This window comes from Anopheles arabiensis, chromosome 3 (assembly GCF_016920715.1).
Source record: "Anopheles arabiensis isolate DONGOLA chromosome 3, AaraD3, whole genome shotgun sequence".
Taxonomy (NCBI): domain Eukaryota; kingdom Metazoa; phylum Arthropoda; class Insecta; order Diptera; family Culicidae; genus Anopheles; species Anopheles arabiensis.
In genome coordinates this window covers 25103062-25123430 of record NC_053518.1, presented here as the reverse complement: position 1 = coordinate 25123430, position 20369 = coordinate 25103062, and the positions used below count along the sequence as shown (strand labels likewise).

The 20369-nt window shown below is 45.7% G+C and overlaps 2 protein-coding genes across 4 annotated transcripts; both read left to right on the top strand.

The window, feature by feature from the left end:
* Positions 1-1442: 1442 nt before the first annotated feature.
* LOC120900631 (aromatic-L-amino-acid decarboxylase-like) lies at positions 1443-8894 on the top strand. Of its 3 annotated transcripts, XM_040307901.1 has the most exons (7): positions 1443-1634; positions 1827-1939; positions 4172-4218; positions 4333-4418; positions 6936-7170; positions 7249-7498; positions 7583-8894. In XM_040307901.1, exons 3-7 carry the CDS (start codon positions 4180-4182, stop codon positions 8452-8454), a joined length of 1482 nt encoding a protein of 493 aa, XP_040163835.1. In that variant the 5' UTR covers positions 1443-1634; positions 1827-1939; positions 4172-4179; the 3' UTR covers positions 8455-8894. The 3 variants fall into 3 exon arrangements, with proteins under 3 accessions (XP_040163835.1, XP_040163837.1, XP_040163836.1); XM_040307903.1 differs by lacking the exon at positions 4172-4218 and having other exon boundaries at positions 1444-1634; XM_040307902.1 differs by lacking the exons at positions 1443-1634; positions 1827-1939; positions 4172-4218 and adding an exon at positions 3312-4054.
* A 5110-nt stretch (positions 8895-14004) lies between these two features.
* On the top strand, positions 14005-16102 carry LOC120904565 (3,4-dihydroxyphenylacetaldehyde synthase). The gene is made up of 3 exons (XM_040314657.1): positions 14005-14301; positions 14396-14630; positions 14697-16102. Exons 1-3 carry the CDS (start codon positions 14213-14215, stop codon positions 15939-15941), a joined length of 1569 nt encoding a protein of 522 aa, XP_040170591.1. The 5' UTR covers positions 14005-14212; the 3' UTR covers positions 15942-16102.
* The last annotated feature ends 4267 nt before the right edge of the window (positions 16103-20369 follow it).

Genomic DNA, 20369 nt, shown 5'->3' with positions numbered 1-20369 from the left:
GTATGCTTATGCTGTGCCGTTACGAGCACACTTGACTCCGATTTTCCGACTGCGACGACGTCGGGGTCGAAATCCTACCTCATTTCCACCTCATTCATATGTATGGGGCGCCCCCGTCATGTTAACCCGCATCACGACGAGTGGAAAGTGTTTCGGCACCTGCCGTCAGTCGGCCATTGTGTTTCACTACCCACCTCTACCCTCCCCGTTCACTCCGAAAAGCTCAAGCATTCATGCTGAACTTGTTGAAATTGAATGAACGAATGAAGGACGAAGTCGTCGTTTCGGTTCTGCTCATGGCACCCCGTCATAGTATGTGTATTCTGCTGCTGTTGGAAGCTCTCGTGCCCTCGGTCTAGAAGCACCATTGCCCGTCTGTCTAGCGTTGCTGCGAGTCAGTGGGGAGCACGCGCTAACTTTGTATTTGAGCCCTTTTCAGCACTCTGTAAATAGATAAACCATTCCATTTTTACTTGATTGTTTTTGAACCACGTTAGAATCGCCCAAATCACTTATGAGCTGGCAATCTGAAGATTAGTGCATTTCAAGGATGTAGGGGCGGACTTGCCTAGAGAGGCCTAATGAACGTCGTGTTGGACCTGACTTGCCTATTTGTAAACAGAACATTTGTTATTGAAATGTGTGACCGCTACCGTAGTACAGTCGTCAACTCGAATGACTTTAATAAGATGTCCCTCATGAGTTCAAGCCCCTGTATAGACCTTGAGACCTGACGGGTACTCAATAAGTTACTGAAAGTCGTCTAGCCCATTAGTAGTGATACAGGCGCTAGGCCTTGATCAAGAAGACGAACAGGTTATCCAGAATTAGCTCTCTTATCAAACACAATCTGTGTTCATACAAGGTAGACATTCTTAGAAAATCCATGTCGTAATGCAAATACGTTAGTTTATTTTGTCATCTTCCTTCCAACCTGTGCAAAATAGTTATTGTGAAAAATATGTTCTAATGATGCCACCCGAACGTCTTACTTGCCTCAGCAGGTTGCTCATCCCAGCCCACTAATCGAATCGAAAATATAGAGAATGTGTTAAAAACAATAATTCTATTTTCCATTAACTATTGACCCATTCCACAAATGCATTTCCCATGCCATGGCTCCGTCTGCGCTACACCCATTAACGCGATGCAACGGAATTAGCATGCACATTTTCCCTCGCCCTCCCCACCCCGCCGCGCGGCTGGTGCAACAGGTTCTATTGCCATTAATGCCGGTCCCGAACTGGCTGTGTCTCCCTGTCCCTCGTGCGCTCTCGCGTTTGGCGCGCACGAACATGTCGGTCGGCCGTCGGTTTGCGTGAGAAGAGCACGCGCGGCCAAAGCCAAAGTAACGCTCTCCGCGGCTCCGGTGGCTTCGGCGTAGATCGGCTTGCATTGCCGGTAGTGGGAGGGTGCTTTAAAAGCTCGTCACGGTCACTGTGCAGCTTCATTCATCAGCCACATTCGGTCGACACGGTACGTGCGTGTAGTCGTCCACCACACGATTCCTTTGACCACCGACCAGCATTCAAGTGTGTGTGGTGCTCTGTGTGATTGTGCCGCGCGGGTTCAAGTGGAAGTGTTTTCCCGCATTTTCCGACGGTTGCTGACAAAGCCATACTTATCCGGTTCCGGTACGTTGTGTGTGCATGTGTGGGTGTGAGTGTGCTTTGAACGTGTCGGGGACAGAGTTCCCCCCAAGCAAGCAGAAAAGCACCATTATCCTTCCATTAGCGCACGACCCGACCCGGCGCTGGGAAGGAGAAAAGTGATTCCTTTTTCACGCTCCAATAAATCATTCGTTCGTTCGTCCGTTTCACTTCCAGCTGAAAAAAAAAACAAGTGTCGCTGTGATTTATTCTACCCATCGGGCTACCCAAGTTCCTATTCGAGCGAGATCTCATCTTAGTGGTACGGAAGTGTTACACACATAGAAGCTGTAAGTATCTCCGGGAACTACTACCTAGAGCTTTTAAGGTAGAAGGTGGTGGGTTGAGAAGTAGGGCAACAGGTGTTGGTAGCACAAACTAGAAGATCAGATTCAACCGAGGTCAACCAGTCACCAGGAACTTGAGTTCTTCTGTGTGTGAGGAGCAGGTGGACACAAATCTTCGACAGGAACTGTAGCGCATAAACTGGTTCACCGATTCCCGGCCGTTCTTTTCTTGGTTCGCGTGACAGTGGAAGCCTTCCTCGCGGTTGGAGGCCACAGCGCGCGTTGGATCACGATTGCAATACGCTCGCTTTCACACAAGTTTAAACCCGCACGACCTTAGAATGTGGTTGGGAATGTAAAAGAGACACAACTTTTGCATTTGATTGGGATCTCGTTCTTGACCAAGACTGCTGCAACAGTTCCTTGCCCACCCCCTAATTGGTTTTGCCAATTTTGTTTTGTGATCGTATAATTCACCAAGGTTGACCTCCACAGCAGAGCGTCGAGCCGTGCTGTGCCGTGCCGTGTGTGTGCAGATCCCGAGGACTTGGCGAAGGTCCACCGGAACTGAAAGTGGTGCTGGTGGACTAGTGAGCTACATAATCATGGACATTTTGTGTCTGGTTGTTGTGTTTCGATGTGTCTGTGTGTATGCCTGAACTGGACAGAAGAATGCGATTCCTTTCCAAGACTCCGTTCTGTGCTCGGAAGAAACATGGAACAACGGAAAGCAACTAATAATGTGCTCGGTAGGGTGTCACCCGCTGCAAGGACTTTTGTGTGTGGGGGGGGGGGGGGGGAGGGGTGGTATAAATGTTGCGTTTTTACCTCATCATCTGTATTGCCCCCAATGGAGCGGTAGAATGCAAGTGAATGGTACGAAATCACTTCCAAACCAAAGCGAACGATGCACAATGTGTAAAGTTGTGATTAGAGGTAGTGGTGAAAGTGAAATTGATTTGATTTTTTTGTCTGTAAATTTATTTATTTATAATTTATTTCATGCATCAATTTAAAGGAAATTACACACTAAAATGGATGAAAATAATTTTCAGTTCATTTAACTGTTTTTTTGTACATTTTTTTCGATATTTTCCAATTATATTTTCACAGTTTTTTGGGGTTTAATTTTCATTTAATTTAAACAATTAGCTGAGAAAATTAAATACAAAATGAGGGAAAATTTAAATTCTTATCAATTGATGTATGCATCTTAGTGTCAGTATAGTTAAACACAAATAAATATAATCATAAATTCAAAGTTTACTTTTATTTTAAAGCTACCTTTACTTCCACCTTAACATAAAATTGATTTTGAATGATTTATCATTAGAATCATTAAAGGGGGGGGGGATGTCCACTATAAGTCATTCCACGGCATCATGTAATCTCTCTAATACACCCTCTAAACAGCAACTCCATTGCGTAGCATTATCTCTGGCACAAAACACAAACGCACTTCCCTGTAGCGTGCGATTGATAGAGTTTTCAATGCAATCTTCCTGCAAGCTCATGCTGATAAGCAATCAATATTTCTCTATACCGTCCAATCCGCCAGTGGAAGGTGGGCCCCATTTATTGATTGCCAATTTGAGACTTTGACTTAGATTCAACCGTTACAGCAGCAGCTGCCGACAGGAAAGGTAACACAGCAAGCGAATGATTTAACTCAATTAGTTTCCCATAATATCCCATTGGCACTTTGGCACACACAGAGAGAAGTCGTGGGAAAAGGAAGGATGCCATAATAACGGAAACTGCAAACTCAATTAAATCACGACCGATCGGTGTATTCGGTGTCCTTTATAAAGTGTTGAGAACCGAAAACAGACGTGTGTGTGTGTGAGAACGCTTTTGAGTTCACATGTAATAGGCTAATATTGAGCCTCTCTCTACTACTACCGTTGTTGCTGAGTGTCCCCATGATAGAGAGTGCAGTACAGCATCCCAGACAGTTGTGCCGCGTCCATCGTAGAAGAGAAAAGTGTCCGCGCCTTTTTGTGTGTTTGTCAGCGATTGTCAAGAGCCATAAGCGTCATTTGGAAGCTTCTGAATATATTTTACTTTTACCATTTGTTAACTAATTTTATCAAGATGCCTGTGCCGTGTGAAACGAGAGTAATTACATTCTATCGTATTATTGTTATTCTACTTCCTACACTTTCTGTATTATACACTAAAAAACGAAACTAACAAAACTTTAACATGCTTCGTTTCCTCCCTCTAAACTAACAGTGGATAAAATGGCCAACAGTATTAACCCATTTAACATCCCACCAGTCGTAAGTAATCACTAACACGCTTGCTAATACAAGTTAACAAAAAACAAACTACTTATTTACTTACACCACCTTGATCGTACTCATCGCCTTTTCTGCTTTTATCGCCCTTTCCAGACCGAAATGCAGGCGCCAGAGTTCAAGGACTTTGCGAAGGAGATGGTCGATTACATCTCCAACTATCTCGAGAACATCCGCGACAGGTAGGTGTGATGGTGGTGGTAACAGATCATCACCAACATTTCTAACGACAACTACTACGTGTGTGAGTGTGTCTCTCTTGATCGCGTCACGATCATATCATTGTTAATGTGTGCGTGCTCTGTGTGTGAATTCCCCTCGGTTCGGGCCCGGGTTACTAATGTCTGGAAATTCACCGACCCTGCCGGGGGGAAATACCACGTCGGGCCGGAATGGATTCCCCAAAACCCCCGAAACCGGTTAACTGCGGTTGGCGCTAGCATTTCCCTGACCTATCGTATACTTTCTGCCTCTGCCACAGAACAGTCAAGCCACGTGCATCCGTGTCGATATGGGAATGCAATGCTTTGTTTTAAAGCATTGATATTGGCAATTTAATTCAAGTTCGAAAGGAGAATTGAAACCAATCGACTGTGACGGCGCTGCCCCAAGTTCACTGAAACAATCACCGATCAAGGTTTGTGATTCTTTCCAATAGTGCTCCACAGCTTTCGTAGGTGGATATGTGTGTCTCTTGGTGGTAAATCAACCGGCACTAAATAATGCCAGTTCCGTTCGATCGTTACACCGCCGGAGTTGTCCCTTTGGTGGGCAGGTTCGTGTTCGGTTTGAATTCGGTTTGCTGGCAATAAACAGTCATAATAGCTCACCTTGCTGCGCGCAGTAACAAACCAACCAAAATGTGTGTCCTCACATCCGCCAGATTAGTGTGGCGCACGGCATCGTGTAGATTCACGGTCACGGGTTTGTGCTTTCCATGCAGCTCGGTGTCGGTGACACCTGTGCCAACAGCAAGGTTAGCAAGCGATCCGCCCAGTCTCGGTAAGCAATCTGGGGGAAGTGGTAGCCAGAGCCAGAGAGATTGTAAACTTTTTTTTTGGGTTTGTTTTGCTTCTAATTTGTCGCGGTTATTTGCTAGCGAAAGTTAAAAAACCAAATGGCCCCGGGTTTTAGTCATCCATGTCTGTAGAACCGGCTGCACCTTGCAGTAGGAGAGAGGGAAGGGTTGGCAGCTTTAAGCATTCCCGCGCTTGCGTAACATTGATTAACGATGGATCACTGCTCAAGGACAACCGAAAGCACGAATGACCAGTTGTGTTGGTATGCCGTATCTCTGCCAGGGCTTAGAAGTAGTCTCGCGATGTCGTAAACGGGTTCGAGAACGGTGTAGGAAGGTCCGAGACCTGTGTCTGTTACTTTTTTGTTTTGTTATTAGCAGAAGTATAAAATCTCATTAGAATTTCTGCGCAGCAGAACGCAACACACGATGAGTTGTATAAAATTAGTTTTTTTGTTGTTGTCTGCTGCCTTCTCGTTCGTTAGGAGGAGGTTAAATATCAATCAAACGTCAGCAAATGTAATGCAAAAGCACACCCAAGTGCTCATGTTCAGTGGGAACAATTTATGCTGAAATGAACATGCCTTGCGCTGTCTCATACATTTCTGTGAGCGCGATCGTCACGATCTTGATCAAGGATTACCATAACATACCAGACACGGTATGTACACAGCACACACACACACACACACAGCGGAAGTCAGACATCAATCCAACCACATTGGGTGTCTGAACAGTGGATCAGTTGCTATAGCAACGACAAATAAACATAAAAAAACCTGTTCACAACTTAAACAATCACGCACACGTGTTAAATGATTAATGTAAACCACCGTAAGCGAATGCGGTTTTTGCTTAGAAACAAGTAGTCCCCCACCCCTTTCATAACCATAACCTCGGACACTGAAACTTCAACACAGTTTGCCGTAAACTAGTTTCCCTATTTTGAGAGCAATAAGACAGTCAAGTTCAGCTACGGTCCGTTCACTTTCGGTGCTGATCTAATACGAAACTTTAAAACTCTGCTTCCAAAAAATCCAAACGTAAACGAGAGGGAGAGAGAGAGAGAGAGAGAGAGAGAGAGAGAGAGAGAGACAGAGGGGTGAAGGGACGACTAACGAAAGTCGTGTGCTCAAAATCAAGATGAAGGTCTTGCGCGAAAATATACGTGTAACATAAAACATGTCCTCATCACCCCTTATTTCGTCCCCCTCTCACACCGCGCCAAGCGCCCGCGACTGGGCCATTAAAAAGGCGTAGAATTGCGCAACAAAAGCCCACGGACAATGGTGGTGGTGGTGGTGGTGGTGGCGGTGAGATTCTTGCTGCGAGGCTCGTCCAACCATGCCATTGCCATCAGCAGCAGCAACAGCAACAGCCGTCATCAATCAGTGGCCGAGAGCGTGGTGTTTCATTGCTTGTGTGCCATTCCATTTCCATTGGGAGGGGGTTGTTTCGTTTTTCTTATTCTTTTTTTTTGCCGGTATACACCTACACACGCGATCGTACAGAAGGTGCAAGCTTTTGCAACATTCCTTTGCCCCGTTGATGTTGATGGGCACAGTTTGAACATGACCTGAATTTGGGGCACCTTCGAGCTGATTTTAGATGCACATAAGGTTGCAAAATGACCCTCGCCAACACTTAAGAACGCATTTTCGTTGTCCCGCTTTGTCCACAGGCGTGTTCTGCCGACCGTTCAGCCCGGCTACCTGCGGCCACTGATTCCGGACGAAGCGCCGCAGCAGCCGGAAAAGTGGGAAGAGGTGATGGCCGACGTTGAGCGCGTGATCATGCCCGGTGTGACGCACTGGCACAGCCCCAAGTTCCACGCCTACTTCCCGACGGCCAACTCCTACCCGGCGATCGTGGCCGACATGCTGAGCGGTGCGATCGCTTGCATCGGTTTTACTTGGGTAAGTAAGCTTGAGCAGTAGCTTAGTAAGAAATGAGTATGCTAACAGCTTTCCCTGTCGGACCTCTGTTGTTTCCAGATTGCCAGTCCTGCCTGTACCGAGCTGGAGGTGGTTATGCTTGACTGGCTGGGCAAGATGCTGGACCTGCCGAAGGAGTTCCTGGCCTGCTCCGGTGGGCAGGGTGGCGGTGTCATTCAGGGCACGGCCAGCGAGGCAACGCTGGTCGCGTTGCTCGGCGCTAAGGCGAAGGCGATGAAGCGCGTCAAGGAGGAGCATCCCGACTGGGACGATAATACGATCGTGTCGAAGCTGGTCGGATACACATCCAGTGAGTGTTGCCCTTTTATGCTCCTGATTTACTCCTGAACCTTTCTGACCATCCGTTTTCGTCCTCTCTCTCTCCCACCGCTAGATCAATCCCACTCCTCGGTGGAGCGTGCCGGACTGCTCGGCGGTGTGAAGCTGCGCGGCCTGAAGGCGGACGAAAATCTGAAGCTGCGCGGTGAAACGCTCGAACAAGCGATCAAGGAAGATCTGGACGCGGGCCTGATTCCGTTCTACGTGGTGGCGACGCTCGGCACCACCAACACGTGCGCGTTCGATCGGCTGGACGAGATTGGGCCCGTCGCCAACCAGTACAACGTGTGGGTGCACGTCGATGCGGCGTACGCCGGGTCGGCCTTCATCTGTCCCGAGTACCGGTACTTGATGAAGGGCATCGAGACGGCCGACTCGTTCAACTTCAACCCGCACAAGTGGATGCTGGTCAACTTCGACTGCAGCGCCATGTGGCTGAAGGAACCGTACTGGATCGTGAACGCGTTCAACGTCGATCCGCTCTACCTAAAGCACGATATGCAGGGCTCGGCGCCGGACTACCGCCACTGGCAGATCCCGCTCGGTCGCCGGTTCCGTGCGCTGAAGCTGTGGTTCGTGCTGCGCCTGTACGGGGTGGACAATCTGCAGGCCCACATTCGGCGCCACTGCGGGTTCGCCAAGCAATTCGAGGCGCTGTGCCGGGCGGACGACCGGTTCGAGATCTTCGGCGAGGTGGCGATGGGCCTGGCCTGCTTCCGGCTGAAGGGCACGAACGAGCTGAGCGAGGCGCTGCTGAAGCGCATCAACGGGCGCGGCAACATCCATCTCGTCCCGTCCAAGGTGAACGATGTGTACTTCCTGCGCATGGCGGTGTGCTCGCGCTTCACCGAGCCGGCCGATATTGACTACTCGTGGAAGGAGGTGGCCGCGGCCGCCGACGAGCTGCTGGCCGAGCAGAAGAAGTAGATTGTGCATCATCGCCCTCCTCATCCTCATGCAAACAATCTACATCGTTAAGTTTTGTGTTTTTTTTTTGTTGTGTACCGTCAAGTGAACATTTAATTTATTATTACATGTGCAAGTCAACGAAAAACACGTTCACTGTGCGCGCGTAGCCGTTCGGCGCGCGCTCAGCAAGTATTACAGGGACCAGGGGGAATTTGGTACTGCGGGGAAGCTGGTGTACCCGTGTACCCAACTTAGGGACACATTCGCGTGGCAATCATGTTGCAATACCGGCAAACCAGGCAATAATGAGTAACGATAACACAATAACGCGTTATGCGCGATGAACCGTTTTAGCCAGATGTTCGTATATGCTTATTGGGCTCGTTGTTGTATCGATGTTCGATGTTTATATAGTGAACCTGTTGGGCTGATAATAAAATCTAAGGCATACCACTTCAGTTTTGTGTTTTCTCTTTGAAATGTTGTTTTATTCATTTTTGATATGAACTTTAGCCTTTACCGAGGTAAATCAATTCCCACTAGTTGTCTCTGCGTGAAGTTTTCTTACATTTAAACGAACCTGAACAGTTACAGCATTTTCCAACGAGCCAATTATCTATTGGCGATTCTAAATCGATTTAGCAAATTGTAAATTAATCCAAAACATTTTTAAATTACCTCGACCAATTCACTTGTTGCAACGGTTCTCTAACGGTTTGTTTAAATCTTTATGCCGTCTGCCGTTTGCTGCAGGTGGTGAAATGCGTGGTGAATTAACAGGGAGTGGTGAAATTGAAACTGTTGGAAAGCTTTCGAAAGCTGTAACTCAATGCTAAACTTGTTTTCATGCATGTAAAGAGCTTTCGAGGTTTTCAAATTAACCGTTGTAGCAATTACCAAATTTACATATTTTTACGACCGGCCTACCCGCGGCTATTCTATGTGCATTTTCAATGGGGAGTAAGAGTTTATCTTATCAAAAATTTCACTATTTTTTTTGTTAGGGACAGAGCTGCTGTAATTAATCTAAATTATTTTAGTAAACAAAATGATCTTCCGTATTATAACTGCGTCCAACGTCCTTTCCTAAGTTACAGTTTGTTCCCGAGTTACGCGCTTTGTGCGTTCCTGAGGAATCCGCGTAACTGGAATATCAGGATAAGTCGAATTTCGCGGATTTCGGCCAAAATACAATTGATAATCCGGTTAGTTTTATTTGATTTAGTTCTTTATACACTTTATCGCTTATTTCATACGATTTGTGCCGAACATTCTGATATTTTTGGCTTTTAAGTGGATTAAAATTATTAACAAAAATGCAATTTTTCTTTGACGTTTAATCTGTCCAATTTTATATGACAAATATAAATGTAATTATTAGAAATGGATACAGAATGAATCAAAACGTTTTCTATTATTTCGACTAGGGTATTGATTCGTAAATTAACATTGATTGAATTTGGCCAAATGATTCTTGTTGCACTCTTTAATTAAACTATCTACTTTTGCATGGGACATACGACGTGTAAATGATCTAATCATGCGCTTTTGGATATCTACTACTAGTTATCCATAGTAAGACAGTATGTTTTCTACGGAGTTCATACCGGACTTGAACCCATGACAAGCATATTGCTAAAGCCCTGCGAGTCGACAACTCTACCAATGGACCTGCCAAAGAGGAACTCTTTCACTGTTTAACTGACCTTTCCCGGGTGGAATGTTTTCTTTTTAGCCACCGAAAACGCTAACGGGCAATCAAAACAATCCAAACGTACGCAAATTAATTGATTAAAAAAACAACAACAAACAACGAATGACCAATGACCACTTCACTCCAATTGCACACGAAACGAACGAAAGTCGGGGAAAAACATATTAATTGTACGGATCGGATTTTTTTACGTCTCCCGTTAACCGGATTGCAGTCCGCACTGACCATTGCAATTGCACGAATGCACGATGCAATTACATCAAATCGTTGGTTGGCTAGTGACGCGCAACCAAAAATCCCTCCAGGGAGTTTTCCTTTTCCCGGGAGTCCAGCGCCACAGAAAAAACGAGAGCTTTAGAGGCGATTGATTCGCCTGCACCACACGGCAATTGGACTTTTTCTTCTCGCACAAGAAACACACATACGCAGCAGCATACGCAGCAAAAACAGCCCAGTGAGTAACCAATTTTCCGAATTGGACCTTACGTCAATTATTCAAAAAGCGCGCGAACAATAAAACGGACCAAACGATTTGCCGTTTAATTGTTTGGTTGTTTGTTTTTTACCCATTTTATTTATTTTTTCGTATTTTGTTTTGATTTTAGCACTTTAGTCCCATTTAAGTTTGCACCTTTCGCACCGCAATGCACTTTTATGTTAAAGACACAAATTGGTACAAATTGACTCAAACGGTTCATTTCATTTGGGGTAAGCTTTAGTTTTTGCATGCTTTGCTTTCCTTTTTACAACTTTACTTTCATTTTTATATTGTTAGCACAACTTGTTTGTGTGTGTATGTGTTTATGTCTAGTGCAACATGTTTTGCTACGCTTTAATAACAACTTTGCATTCCATTTTCAGGCCACAATGGTTGAAGAATGTCTTAATCAACACAACAAAATGCCTGGCTTTCGCCTGATTAACGGTTGCCGTGTGTCTAGCATTTACATTTTACACACGACCCCAAAAACAACAGGCAAAACAGGGGGCAGTAAGTTCGCGGTCAGCTGTTTCAGTAGAATCATGATACAATGTCTGGCCCGGATTGCATCATGGGTATGTAAACGATGTGTGATTAAATCATTTCCCCTTCCAGATCAGCCAGTCAGACCTCCCTGGGGGGAGAGAGTCAACCCAGCGGTGCTCATCCCCAACAAATGGGCCTAAAATTTCGCCCGAGTTAGATAAGAAATGGCATGAGAAAGACATATTCAATGGGTTTAAAAATAAAAGGAAGAAACACACACACGCACACTTTCATCCATGCAATGAAACCCCGTAGTCCCGGTATGTAAATTTTAACGCCACTTCCTGTCCTGAAGAGATCGGAAAGCAGAGAGAAAAAGGAAAGAGGTCAACACATACAGATTCGCTTGCCATAATCTTGAAGCCCCAACCTGCTGATGAGCCTTTTTTTACCCTTCTCGATGTTAATTTCAAACCCCAAACTGCCGTCCAAGAACGGGCCAACCCGCTTCAATCGGTAATGTACAGCTAAACGATGCACACGACACATGACGCAGCATGTTTTGGTCCCTCTTCCATTCAGCTCTTCTATCCTCCTCCCCTTAACGTTTTGTTTTATGTTGTTCCTCTTTTTTTTGTATAACACTTACCCTCTTGAAAAGCAGCCACGGCCCACCGCTCCGAACCGCCATGTCCAGGTGGGAGCCCCGAGACTTTCGATTTTATTTGCGGTCCGCGGTGTTTTCGGCAGCCTCTTGGCGAGATAATTGGTACCTGTTGACGGTGGTTAAGTCTGCGCTTGGACACGATCGATGCGATCGGTCATTTTTCCGGCGGTTTGGTTTCACCATGGGACAGTTGGGTGGTCAAAACATCGTACAGGATATATCATAGAGAATACCTTCGGTACCTTTTCGTAAGAAATTCTAGACATTTGAGAATATTTGCTACACGTAATATCACCGTCCTTATTACCAGCCTTGGAATACATTCTTATGCATGATCATGCCGATTTTAAGGCTTCATGTTTACCGTAGATATTCTGATAATAAAAAAAAATGAAGAAATAAATACTATATCACACTGTTGGATGTGTGGTCACCTATCTGTTACAGACTTTGTCTGGAGTTTTGGTCGTAAATTTAGGTCACCGTAATCACTGAGCTAACAAGATCAGTTTTCTTAATTGCTTGGTTCGTTTCGCTATGCAATCCTCTTAGTAGGCCTAGATTTCTCCAAATAAACTATTCGACAAGTTGTAAAGATCTTCGGAGAATAGGATGCTTTGTAGTAATCCTGCTTGATCTTCTTATCGTTCAGGTGTTGTGGTAACAGCTAATCCTTGGCTTTAGTATAACGCCCCAAATGTACGTTCATGGACATGTTGAACATTATCAGCTAAGCCCATTAATTTGAAATAATTACAGCGGCGATCACCTAACGTCGGACATCTCAATATTCTCACCTGTCTTCTATCTTTGAGAATTCCTGGCCAGATCCTTACACTAGTTATCGGAATACTTTTCTCACACATCTGTAAGGACAGTCTTTATCTATGCTCCTGAAAAAAATCAGTTACTACATAGGAACTTATCATGCGCGTCTGAAGTAACCTACATTTAGTACACCAGTTCTAAACCCGTTTTAGATACAGGCCTGATGTTTGGCACCAACATAGACCTTATCGATGAATGAGGACCGTAGCGGTCCGTAGCGGTAGCCTCAAAGTTAGCATGTATCTGCTGTAATGCGAAAGGAATGCCACGAACGTTGAATATCACGCTTCACACAACATCTTGTGGAAGATTTGAACAGGACCCAAACAGGAGAGTAGAATCTGACAATCTCTTCTTGCTTGTGTTTTGAAAATATTTTACTAAATATTTAGCTATTCATCTAAAGTATTGCCTAAATTAGTCAATACTTCATTAAATGATGAAGTTTAAAAACAAATTAAATCGTTGAAATCTTCGACTTTCTGTCCACCGACAAACACCACTGTGCCAAGGGTGCTCATCTGCTTCTTCGGGTAAGTCCCCGGCCTGTAACCGTTTAATAATGACGCTGATGGAGATCAATCAATTAGCATACAACCGAGCCCTCCTCCTCCTCCTCCTCCACTCTCTTTATCTCTCCTCAACAATGTCCTCTCCATCTCAACGCCATTGTCACGCAGGCGGGGGATAGAAAGTTTTCCGGCAATTCTCGACCGAACTGCCTCCAGTCCCCACCGGACCCAGCAAAACGGCACCCGGTGCAGACATTTTAATGAGCGCCGAATCTTTATGATGAGCAGTTTTTTTTGTTATAATATCTCTCGCCACGTCGATATTATTATGTGGTGTTGCATCTCTTTCCGCACCGTATTTCATAACTTGTTGAAAAACCCCGAATTCCCTCTCCGATCTGCCACCCTTGCGGACAGGTAGATGACCGGTCAACCTGTCTGGAGACGTCGGCCGGGACCCGGGGTCCACTTAAGTCCACTTGAACGATGCTCTTCAGAATGCAAGCCAAAACCAATGCCGGCAAAAGGGTCAACTTTCTTCCCTTCTTTCTTCTGTGCGCAGCGACGTTACGCGAACGCGGGTCTTCCGGTGCGACACGCCACCCTTCTGTCTTGAGTTGATGCGACCAGCGCAATGTAAATGGTGGGGACACACACACGCCAGGCGTTGTTGATGTTTTCCTTATTGTTGTTTGCCGATGTTGATGCTGCGGTATGGTGCTGGTGGAGGGAATTGTTGAACAACACTCTGGTGTCGCTAGCCTGTAGGAAGACCTCCCCTTTTTGCTCCCACCCCATTGCGTTGCGCTTGGCAAGAAGGGTAGGGGCTGGCAATAAATAAGCCTTGCCGTTTGCCGAAGATCCTCAGTCTCCGGTAAGGTACGATCCAGTGTAGACAGCGAAACCGAGTGAAAAACCGGCAGGAAGATCGCGATCGCGACAGTGCAATCTTTGGGAGGTGTTTTTGTGCCGTTCTAACCGTGGCCAGTGTGTTGTGTGCTACATGTACTATTCGTCTAGCTGTGTAAAGTGCATTCTTCTGCTGTGACTGTCGTTCAAGTGGAACTGTGAGTACAGGGACATCGAACATGGCAAACATGGACATTAATGAGTTTCGTGAGTTTGGCCGAGCGGCCATCGATTTTGTGGCGGACTATCTGGAGAACATCCGGGACAGGTGCGTTCAAATGGAAGGGAAACAGTGCCATCTCGAGTTGTCCAAGCTAAACGGTGTTTGTATATGGGTGTGCTTGTGCTTTCGTTTCCAACAGAGATGTCCTGCCATCGGTAGAGCCGGGCTATCTGCATGATTTGCTGCCGGGAGAGCTGCAGAATGAACCGGAGGACTGGAAAACGATCATGGAGGACTTCAAACGGTGCATCCTGCCCGGGCTTACCCATTGGCAGTCGCCCCACTTTCACGCCTTCTATCCATCGCAAACGTCCTACTCATCGATCGTGGGTGAAACGCTGGCGGCTGGGCTGGGAGTTGTTGGGTTCAGTTGGGTAAGTGATCTTAAAGTCATAAAATCCTTTGATAACTCAATATTTCTAACTGCATCTTCTTCACAGATCTGCAGCCCCGTCTGTACCGAGCTGGAGGTGATCATGATGAACTGGTTGGGACAGCTGCTGAATCTCCCGAAAGCGTTCCTCAACTGCGACGAAGGAAACGGCGGTGGCATCATCCAAGGATCGGCCAGCGAGTCCATCCTGGTGGCGGTGTTGGCAGCCCGCGAGCAAGCCGTTCGTCGCTTGCGCACGCAGCATCCCGAGCTGACGGAGGCGGACATACGCGGACGCTTGGTGGCGTACACGAGCGATCAAAGCAACAGTGCGGTCGAGAAGTCTGGCATTCTGGGTGCGATCAAGATGCGTTTGTTACCCGCCGATGAAACTGGTATACTGCGCGGTTCAACCTTCATCCAGGCGGTCGAGGAAGACGTAGCGAAGGGCCTCTTCCCAGTGATCTGTGTCGCAACGCTCGGCACGACGGGAACCTGCGCCTACGACAATCTAGCCGAAATTGGTCCGTACTGTAACGAGCACAACATCTGGCTGCACATCGATGCAGCGTACGCCGGTGCGGCCCTCTGTCTGCCGGAGTACACGCACATCATGAAGGGTGCGGAGTTGGCCGACTCGCTCAACTTCAATCTGCACAAGTGGATGTTCGTCAACTTCGACTGCTGCGCGATGTGGTTTAAGGATGCGGGCTCGGTAACGCAATCGTTCAGCGTCGATCGGATCTATCTGCAGCATCAGTTCCAGGGTCATAGTAAGGCGCCGGATTATCGGCACTGGCAGATTCAGCTCGGTCGTAGGTTCCGCTCGCTCAAGGTGTGGATTACGCTGCGTACGATGGGTGCGGAGAAGATCCGGAGCTTGATTCGGTTCCACATACAGCTGGCGAATCGGTTCGAGGAGTATGTCCGGACGGACGATCGGTTCGAGGTGTTGTGCTCGACGCTGGCTCTGGTTTGCTTCCGGCTGAAGGGAGACGATGCACGGTCGAAGCAGCTGCTGGAGAACATTACGAAGCGGAAGAAGATCTTTATGATACCTGCGACGTACCAGGGTAAGTTTATTATCCGCTTCATGATCTGTGGTATCGATCCGCAGATGCATGATATTGAGTACGCTTGGGAGGAGGTACGATCACAGGCGGACTTGTTGCTCGGCGTGGATGAGAATCGGAACGTGGCGAAGCAGGCGATCGAACGGGTGGAACCGAAGCTGTACGAGAAGAGTTCGGAGATCGGTAAGATCACGGAAAGCTTAACCGGAATGGTGATTTCGAGCGAAAAGGGACAGTAAGGTTGATAGTTGTACGCGAAAGAGAAAGTAGCATTTAAGAGTTCCTTCATTTTAGCTAAGTTTCATCAAACCTTTCTGGATGTGTTGGTTGTGTCCAAAATTTTGTTTGACTCATGTGTTTATGCAATAAAGAATGATTATTTTATATATAACATAGCAAATTATAAATAAAGAAATGTAAAACAAAACAAATGTGCTGCTCATCACTTTCACGCGACAAGAAAAACATATCCCCACGCGGCATAACGCGCCACCGTGCGAGCTGTTTATTTATTTATGTGACACAAGTGGGTGCGTTGCGTTCGCCCATTGCGATGAGCAACAATCTAGTAGTGTGCGATGGTTCCCCTTTCTCGCAAAAAAGAAGTCTCATTTGTTCAACAAAACGCCACCATCAACTTCTTTCAAACAGAAATGTCAGCGACTCTCCTATGTATGCTTCTAGCACTGTGTCGTCTTGTGCTTTCACTGTGTGCCTCACACACGTGGCCTGAACTGTTTGGCCGAAGCCAAATAATACACAATAAAAACCACCTTCCTCCCACAAGAAAACTTTACCGTTGGCGAGCAAACGTTTCTGTGACGGATCCCAAAAAGAGCCATCTAGAGCGAGCCTACCAAACCAGCACCCGGAATAAGAGTAAGTAATCTTTCGGCTCGGGGTGGCTCTTGGCTTAATGGGCACTCATTTGTTTTCACCTCAACTTCACCACGTCCAGGAGGAAGGTACCCTTGGTTTCGCCTCAAAAAAGGAAAAATGGCAAAGGGGCAATGGTGAAGGAAAATCAAACTTTATCACATGCTGGAATGCGAAGGGAAAGATAAGGGAAAAACTTCTGCAAATCATCTGCACATTTATCATTCATTCTGGTAGATGGCGCACCGGGGGAGCGCGGTTGGATTCAAAGTGAGCAACCGTACGAGGGCTTTAGCGGCCATCTTTCATTTCTTTTTTTTTGTTGGTTCACAATTTAAACGATTCCTAAAAACATATAAAAAATAGAAACCTTGCTCTAACATTGCCACACGACCGGGAAATGTTGGGTGCGATGATGTGTGTGTCTCCTGTATGGCTCACACGTTCTCTCCTCCTTAAAAGTGAATGGAATCAGTACATTCTAAAACTTATAGCTCACGTTTATGGTTTCCAATTTTTTTTTAACTTAGCACCATAAACCTCCCAACTCTTTCCCAAGGTGCGGGGTTTTGAGGTGAGGGTTTTTTGTTGTTCTCAGCTCACAGACACACAACCCAACGACAGCATGAGTTATGCACATCTCCAGTGTGCGCAAATAGTCATCCCTCTCCCCCGGGGGCGATACGGATGTAGCAAAATAAAAGCACAACCGTGCACAACCAACCAACCCAACCAACAACCCACGGGCGTGTGTACCTTTCATTTGTTTCCTTCTGTATCCCCGGTCCGGTCGGTTTTCTCTTCGGTTGGTGAGCTTCGCTTGGAAAATGATTGAGAACTTCCATTTTTTCCACTACTACCACCACGACTACCAGGCTAACGTTTCTGGGGGTTTGAGGGAGTAGGAAGGAAGTTCGAAGGATGGCAAGGTAAGTTGAACTTTCCATAAAACGTGAACCGTGCGCAAACAGTAAAGCATTATCCACCCTGCTTACTGCGTTTGCTTTGGGGCACGCTGGAACGAACGGCAGCGGTGGTCGCCATGACGATTGACAAAAAAAGTTCCGTGGAGCGGGCAGAAAGATGAAGAATGTTTTCGCCTTTTCACAGGGGCTTTTCCTTGCTCCGCTTCCAACGTACACATAAAATGTCAACATGGTTCCATTTCCTGTGCAAATAGTTAATGCCGTGCAGGGATAGCTTTTCCTTTTTACCGGGGTCACCACACAGAATCAACCGAACAGGGAACAAAGTGTGTGTGAGTACGGGTTGGAGGATATTTTTTTTGTGTTATTGTTGCTAGGTTCGGTAAAGTAAGAGTAAGGAGAAAAAATAAGTTACCCCGTATCCTTTCTTATTTTACAGGTAAAACCCCCCTTAGTAAACGTCCCCCGGGCAGTAGCTGAGGATAGAGTGGAGTAATTCAGATTGACGCACAAGCATGCATGGGTTTAAACATTTTACGAAAACCATATGTCGTGAATGTGAATGAAACATCACTCTAGTGTGTAGTGTATTATTCAAAATTGTATATATTTTCAAAAAAAAAAAACATAACAAAACGGGTTGAAGTTGAGCATTTCAAGAAATAGACCTTTTGTGATCATAGGTATGTGCTCAGAATTAACTCATTAGTTTATTTTAGATTATTATTAATTGTACACAATTTCTATACTAAAGAAAATAGTTTAGTATACTTGCGTTCTCGATCCACCACAAAGCTCGCCCGAACCAGCGGTAAAAACATCACATTGCATACCTTTAGGCTTCGAACGGTTCGTGTTTGAAATCAACGAGATAATCATAAAATCCAGGGGTCGGCAAACTTAAATGGTCGGATTGAAGAAGTTAAGGTACAATGCGGGCCGGATTTCAATAATTCAATATTCGTTTATTTTCCTTATAGTTGTTTATATTTATTTATTTATTTATTTATTTATTTATTTATTTATTTATTTAGATACAAATACCTGCCTCAGAGGGCTAAATATAGGGAAACTTACTGACTAAAACTTAAAATTAATGATAACAAACAAATACTTAAATCTAACTAGACAAATATATACTAGACAGCGAGTAATTTGCAACACAGCCAACACAAGTAAGATAACAGAATTAGGATGGGGAAACAAAAAGGGAGTCAAAGAACTGAAGGAAGAGGGGGCGAAGGGACAGAGGGGATATATATTGTTCCTGTTCGCGTTCTGGCCGCCACGACCCACGGTCTTGAACGCTAGGTATTCGTTTACGTTTAAGTTTAATCAACCAGAACTAGATACGAGAATTAGCTCGGAAATATGAGAAAAATACCATTGTATTCGATGAAGTTGGACCCGTTTTTCCCTGATTGAACTGTGTTGATAATCTTGGAGGTGTGTATGGCTCGGTGAGTTGTTCTGAGTTTTAACCAATGTCAACAATTTGCTCGAATTGTATTTCTATACACCTGCATTAAAAGTAATATTATCTGAAAGTTACTTTCATCCCTCAGTTTTCAAAACTCTATTGGGTTGAAAGGTGGTACCTATCATCATTTCAATTCTGTTATCCAGATTTCAATTTACTTAAAGGCTTGGACGAATCAGGATAGAACTTGTAAGTTTAAAATTTGTATAATATTTTTATTTATTGGAACTAATTTATCGTGTCTCGTAGAGTCACAGAATACTAGTTGAAAATAAAACTCGAAAGATATTTAGATATTGAACAAAAAAAAACAACAGTTTTCAGCATCTGTTTGAAATGTGTACTCTATTACATTCTGCTTTATTATTTTTTTATTTTTTTGTCTCATCACATCAATGCTTTGTTCTTCTGTTCATGCGACTAGCAAAGTATGGGTTATTCCATTTTCTATGCCGACTTGACGTATGCTGATGCAGCTAAAATCCCTCCCCACGACAATGAAACGTTTCCGATGGTAATGGAAATGGCTTTGCTGACCTAAACAAGGATTCCACACGCACCGGTTCCTACTAATAGCGTCCGATTATCAATCAGCATCCTTCAGCGGAATCGCGCGCCGGCATGATAATTCGGGTTTCAACGCACATTCGCCACCCGAACTCGGGAACCATGGCCAACCGGGTGTGTACGACCTTTCGTTGATAGATTTTCGAGGTGATCCTGTCTATTGCTGTACTCCATCCCCAACGCACTGTCCTTAAAACCCTTTCGAATTCCACTGGCAGTGAGCTATCGGGAACAGAGCAGTCGAACGTGTCTGCCGTGTTAATCATTCCATCCTACGAATGCATGGTGAAAGGATAATGGACGCTCCGGTATTATCAGCGACACTTTCAACAACCAACAAGCGCAGTAGGACACTGACATGCAGAGAGAGAGAAAGAACCTATGCGTAATGTGTGGAAAACTGTTCACAACATTAGCATACCCCAGCCTCTGCGCCTCGTACGTGTGTGCGTATGTGACGCATGGAAATGGCGTTCAGGGGGATTTTCTCCGTCCCCCCGACATCCCAAAACGATGTCACAGAAAACACACACGCAGACAGACAGATAGCGACTAGATAGGAAGACTGTTTTTTCCAAGCTACATCTGTATTGGTGTGCGGATCTCATGTCACACGCACGGTTGCGCCGGTGTTGGTACATCGCCCATGGCAACGGGGGTGGAGCCTTTTTGTACGGTGTATTTGTTTGTATAGGTGAGCTGGTGAGAGACACCAATACATCTACACATCTCCACTGCTTGGAAGACTGCCAGGGAAAGCGAAATTGTGGGGAAGAAATCTTACCCATTTTCCCTATCGGCCATGGGACTGAGAAAAG

Coding starts and splice junctions, on each gene's coding strand:
- LOC120900631 (XM_040307901.1), top strand. CDS start 4,180: ATGGCCAACAGTATTAACCCATTTAACATCCCACCAGTC. Junction 4,219..4,332: donor CATTTAACATCCCACCAGTC/GTAAGTAATCAC, acceptor CGCCCTTTCCAG/ACCGAAATGCAGGCGCCAGA. Junction 7,499..7,582: donor GCTGGTCGGATACACATCCA/GTGAGTGTTGCC, acceptor TCCCACCGCTAG/ATCAATCCCACTCCTCGGTG.
- LOC120904565 (XM_040314657.1), top strand. CDS start 14,213: ATGGCAAACATGGACATTAATGAGTTTCGTGAGTTTGGCCGAGCGGCC. Junction 14,302..14,395: donor CTGGAGAACATCCGGGACAG/GTGCGTTCAAAT, acceptor CGTTTCCAACAG/AGATGTCCTGCCATCGGTAG. Junction 14,631..14,696: donor GAGTTGTTGGGTTCAGTTGG/GTAAGTGATCTT, acceptor TCTTCTTCACAG/ATCTGCAGCCCCGTCTGTAC.